The sequence below is a fragment of the Helianthus annuus genome, chromosome 14 (assembly GCF_002127325.2).
Source record: "Helianthus annuus cultivar XRQ/B chromosome 14, HanXRQr2.0-SUNRISE, whole genome shotgun sequence".
NCBI classification, from domain to species: Eukaryota; Viridiplantae; Streptophyta; class Magnoliopsida; order Asterales; family Asteraceae; genus Helianthus; species Helianthus annuus.
The window spans coordinates 128054102-128059794 of record NC_035446.2 but is presented as its reverse complement, the minus strand read 5'-3'; the positions used below and the strand labels follow the sequence as shown (position 1 = coordinate 128059794).

General features: G+C 34.2%; 1 protein-coding gene across 5 annotated transcripts; it reads right to left on the bottom strand.

The window, feature by feature from the left end:
• Window positions 1–549: 549 nt before the first annotated feature.
• Window positions 550–2960, bottom strand: LOC110905887 (RNA polymerase II C-terminal domain phosphatase-like 1). Of its 5 annotated transcripts, none has more exons than XM_035983249.1 (7): window positions 2669–2960; window positions 2528–2574; window positions 1883–2065; window positions 1538–1624; window positions 1388–1453; window positions 1042–1115; window positions 550–949 (listed from the first exon to the last, which is right to left on the bottom strand). In XM_035983249.1, the coding sequence occupies exons 3-7, from the start codon at window positions 1883–1885 to the stop codon at window positions 838–840; spliced, it is 342 nt and encodes a 113-aa protein (XP_035839142.1). In that variant the 5' UTR covers window positions 1886–2065; window positions 2528–2574; window positions 2669–2960; the 3' UTR covers window positions 550–837. The 5 variants fall into 5 exon arrangements, with proteins under 5 accessions (XP_035839142.1, XP_035839143.1, XP_035839144.1 ...); XM_035983250.1 differs by having other exon boundaries at window positions 1883–2032; XM_035983251.1 differs by having other exon boundaries at window positions 1883–1961.
• Between the last annotated feature and the right edge of the window lie 2733 nt (window positions 2961–5693).

The following is a 5693-nucleotide window of genomic DNA, read 5'->3' as shown; positions in this document are numbered from 1 at the left end:
ACTTTAGAATATGTGGGTGGCATGTGTATTCATCATTATGGGGTGTTTGGTTTCAGGGTCAGGATTTGAGGTTATGAGCTTGATAGTGTTATGTATGGTTTGATACTAATCAAAACTTGAAGGGTTGGGTTTAGAAACTAAACTCATACCCATTTCCATCCCTTTATGCCATCAAACCCATACATATGTGATCCAAGTCATGATCCTGTATATAAAAAATTAAAAAATTATCACGAAGAATTACTGATATCAAGAAACAACAAATATGAAACAGCAGGTCTTCCGTTCTGAATGTAAACTATGACTCAGAATATGTTGATAGCAGCTGCTGCTAATGGCTCGAGATTGTACCTGTTCATTATTGAAATGAAAACCCGGTTATACCCAATTGGTTTGTCAAAGATCAGGATATAAAGGATAGAAATTTTCAACTAATTTAATATGAGTCAGTTCAGGTTATGTTTATTCTCTAACGGGTCAAGCAAGTCAAATATAAAAAAGAAAGTTGGGCTGAAAGAAAATGGTCAAATGGGTTGAAATTCACCAAAATTTTAATGCATTAGAATATAATAAATCACTTTATTTTATTAAGAATAATATATACTTATTGAAACCATACACTTTTTATAACCATATTTAACACACACGTTAAAAGTGCTTTGGGTCAACCTAGCCCAACGCGCTGATAAAGTGTAAAACCTTCTATACAAATTAACTATGTTACGACCGAAAAAACCGTCCCTTTAGACATATCACACTCTAAGATATAGGCTATAAGTAAGTCAAAACGTCCCAAGGTATGGTTGGAAATTTGTAGCAAGAAGATTTGCAAGTTTGTCAAGGAATGAGAGAGGCGTTGTGCTTGGGGTATCTTGCTGATGCTGCCATTCTTTGCATAACTCTAGGGTCCTCTGGTCGAAACCGTTTCGTTGGCATTCCTTGAAATGATCTGATTCAAATAAACAAATAAATTTGTTATATGATTCTTCAAGATGCCAACCTTTTCAAATATTTTGGGTTTACATTTCTATAAGAACAGACCTAGAAGAAAGTTGACGTTTTTGAGGGAATTGGCCAATCTTTGCTTTCAGATTTTGAAAAGCAGCTTCTGCAGCCTGAAGAGTAAAGTAAAAACATTAAATTTGCATATTCCAAAAATGAAAAAAATACTAATAATAAAGGGTAAACGTCCGGTTTTATTAAACAGCTTGTTCCAAGTTCTATAGCGGACCGAACCATCTGGATCTCAAACCGGCAGACTTGCTTCGGTTTGGTTAGTACAGTCGGTTTAACAGTTTATAAACACCCCTAGGATTAATTGAATAAGACCTCCTAAATCATTTAAGCCAAAAAAACATTATTATGATAATATAGTACAGATATGTACCTGCATCTTAGCTTCATCCCATGTCATCCCAAGTCCCTTACCCCACACATCCCCATCTATTTCAACCTAAAAACATGACAAAAAGACATAAGCATTGCAAATGAGAAAGGAAAAAAAAGTGACCATATAAACAATATATCAAATAAGTACCTGTGTATATAGTTCATTGTTCACACCCATACCAGTTGAAACTTGAGGCTGAGGTTGAAGAGTCATGCGCAAACCCTCAATCGTGCACTGAAAATATAAAATATGATCAATCAATAACCGAATACCCTTTACAATTGTGGACAATAGAATTATAGAACACTGTGACTGATATTTTTCAAGGTATATAACTTTAATAGTCAAATTTAGCACACCCTATCTACCAAAAAAAATGTTTTGGGCCAACCCAACCTGTTCAACCTATATGAAAGAATTACTCATTTTGATCCCCTGCCCAACCCATCCATATTGTCACCTCTAGTAAAAAGAAAGAAAATTGAAGTTTACCATTCAGAGAGCCTCTTGGCATCAGTGATAGGATGCTGCCATGATGCTATGTAGACATCACAATTGCCATGTTCTACTTCTAGAAACAAATTGGAAATTTTAACATGTAGACAACTTTTTAAAGAACAAATTAATTGTGACGTATCCCTCCTGTCAATACCAAGAAGAGCATCAAAGAGCTAACTGCATATTAACAAATTAAGGTAAAAAAAAGTATTTTGAGCAATTGAGCTCCAAATGACCATCAAAACTCACAAATTCAGATTATCAAATGGAATAAATTCAAACTCAAAATAATCTTTAATAATTAGCATGAAATTGAAACATATTAGCACACGCATAGGGTAACCAAATTTCTTTAGGCTATAGAAAATCTCAGAGAAACCATCCACCAGAAAGGAAAACCCGCTATAAACAACAATCTGTACGTCTGATTGTAATTGAATATTGGTAATCCAACAAACCCTAACCCCTAATTCTCCCTTTTGAAACAGTAAAACACACAAATTTTCCAATAAAAGAATGAAATTAAGAGAGATTCTATTTGGAAACTTCATAGTTTCAAACTGAAATCATGAAATTAGAAAATCAATTAACCCTGACCTCCAATTCTATCTTTCAACATGAAAATTAACAATATCTCACCTTGAAATTCAAAAAGACACCAGCTCCGGCAAGTCAGAGAATCGAATCTGCAACAACAAAGAAGAAAATGAAAAAAATTGTATTTCAATCATTGACTACAAAATAAACATCAGAACTAAAAAAGGAAAAAAAAATCTAAACCTGAGGAAGTGGATTCGAAGACAAAATCAAGCATCAACCGGACATGAAGAAATTGTAACAGGAAAATCGGTGGATGAGGAACCGATTCAATGCTTGAGAGCTCAACCGATTTCGAATAAGTGATTTTTATTGCCCCTCTCTCTCTTTATAATACTTTTGTTTGGGAATATAATGGGAAGATGAATGAAGAGTAGATAACGATCAGGTTTCATTCATCAAACCTAATTAATATCAATCATCTAACCTAATTGATTTCATTAATAATTGCATCCACCGTTTCATTCTCCTCTTCAATTGGTCGGATGTTTGAGGTTTCTTGTAAATGTTGCTTCAAAACTTGTATTTTCGGTAAAATTACAATCTATAAGGGTAGAAAAGGAAGAAAAATGTAAAACTATAGAAATTTGTTCTAACTTTTGGTATGCCATCTTAAAAAAAAGGATGAAAATTACTTTTATAGACATAGGAGATGCTTTATATAGTTATATAGATATATATATATACTTTATTTGTTTTTAAAGATAGATTAACAACCCGTGAGTATTCACGGGTGATAACCTAGTGTAACTACATGTTTAATGTTTTGGAAATTGATTGTACCCATAGTAACCCTAATTCGGTTTATATGATTTTACAGAACTAAAATACCATAAAAAGGTTTGAATCTTTAGGAAAAGGTCAACTAATTCACACACACCCTACCTCACCATATGATTTTAGAGAACCAACTAATTCCTAAGAGCATTCACATCCAATCCACCATATTTTCACCCTAAATTACACTAAAAAACACTACATTTTCTCTCTCGTTTTCAATTAAATAATATTTTTTATACCTTTATCATTAACTTTTCTCTCTCCTTCACTCACAACCACTTTTAAAATATATTAAAAAATTATAGGGGGTGAACAGTGTCCCCCCAAATATACAGATGAACAGTAACATTTTCTCTCTCCTCCACTCACAACCACTTTTTATACTTTTTATATTTTAAAAACACTACACACACAATTTGATTATTTGGATGTGAATGCTCTAAACCCTAACACATCCTCCATTTGGTCAATGTCATAGTGACCTCACACATCTCCCTCTGAACACCCTAACCTAATAACTTTGTTCTTTGAATATGACATCAAAGTTTGATCACTGTCTTAAAAATCAAATTTCGTGACGAAAATGTCATATATTTGGACCCAAATGTGTGACTTCTCAAATATACGGACGAAACTAAAATCTAGACAGACCACACGCACAGGGGCGAAGTATAGAAGAGGGGGGACCCCCCGAACTTTTCGCCCAGTAGTGTTATATATGTAGTTTTCGTATAGAATTTTTTGGGTATATACGTTTTCGACCCCCCGGTTCTATAGAAATCTTTGGGTATATACGTTTTCGACCCCCCGTCATTCGGGTCAAGCTTCGCCACTGCACACGCACCATTCATGTGACTTTTGCATAAAACTATGTAGACTTATGAACCATAGGTGGCAAAAGGGGTGAAAATGTAATTTCATGAGCATGTTTATGTGCCCAAACTTTATTTCTGGCTTTGAATGACATGGTAGTTTTCTTTAGTTTTTCTGTAATAAAAATGAGCTAATAATAAAAACAGAACTGATTAATCAAGGTCGGACTGCATTAAGAAGAAAATATGACTCATAGCACAACCCTTAAAGCAGGATAAGAACCAACCATGTTGGACTACCAGCTGAAAAGAACTCGAAACATATCAAAGTTGATATTTTGCACGAAGATCACACGACTCGAGCTTCTTACCGGAGATTTGAGTTCCCAATGACACAATCTCACAGCTTGGAAATTGAATAATCCAACGCATCAACAAGAAAATCTGTACATACATATTGTACATCACTACTACAAAAAGTAAAAAGCAGATATATCCCTCTTCCAGTTTTCTGGAAAATAACTGGTTATATAGCATACAATAGAGTTATGTTAGTTTCTAGTAATAGAATCAGTTGCTTATATATAACTTGGTTTTATACGGTTATATATAGCTTGGTTGTTTATTACAAACTAGTCTCCATCTGCCACTTCTCTTTCACTGTTTAAACCCTTAACTTATATATAACTTTTGGCACTGTTTTTTTTTTTTTTCATATCAGCCGCTTCTCTTCCCATTTTGTTCCTCTTTCTAATGTCTTCTTCTTTTAAAAACCATGGTGTGTTTTCTATTTTTTTTTAATATTGCATAGCTATAATTAGTATGTTAATAATAAATACATGAAGCATCTTAAACGACATTTATACTACGTTATTTTGGCATACCTGCATCATCTTTGTTAGTGTTAAATTGCTATATATATATAAATTCTACATGATATTAAATTTACAGATATCCCACTGCAATAACCTATATCTCAAATATTGGTCCTTGACCGATATCCGATTTTTTACTGCATTAACTGCTTAGGGTGGGGGGTATAATCTTCGGTGAGTTAAGCGGGGAGGGGGAGTCACCGAGCGGTGACCATACCCTCATGTTTTGACCGTTCGGTGAGTGGGTGAGAGGTTACCAAAATCGGTGTGTAATCACCGATGATTGAGTGGGTTGATTGAGAGGAGAGAGTGTCACACCCCGCTTTCCACGTGTATCACCGGTGGGCCCGGTAGGGGATTACCGTGACGTAGTTGGCAATAATATAGTCAAACCACACAATTATATGAATGCACAGCGGAAGCATAAAGATAATATATTTCAACTTTAAGTGTAATATCAATGTATCACCATTGTTGAAATAATAATCCACAGGGGATCAATAAAAATAACAAAAATATTGTTCAACAGACTTCAGGCATCTTAAGCTTGCGAGACTTCTAATGATGCTAAGGAGAAATCCCAGCCAATTATGCCTAGTACCTGCATTTAGTCTTTTTAGGGAAAATACGTCAGTTTACACTGGTAAATACGTTCAACTGACACTTTTGTAAAATGTTTAATAAAATTGGTTTAAATGCTCAAGGCACAAACTCTTTATATATTGGGATAATTTATAATTA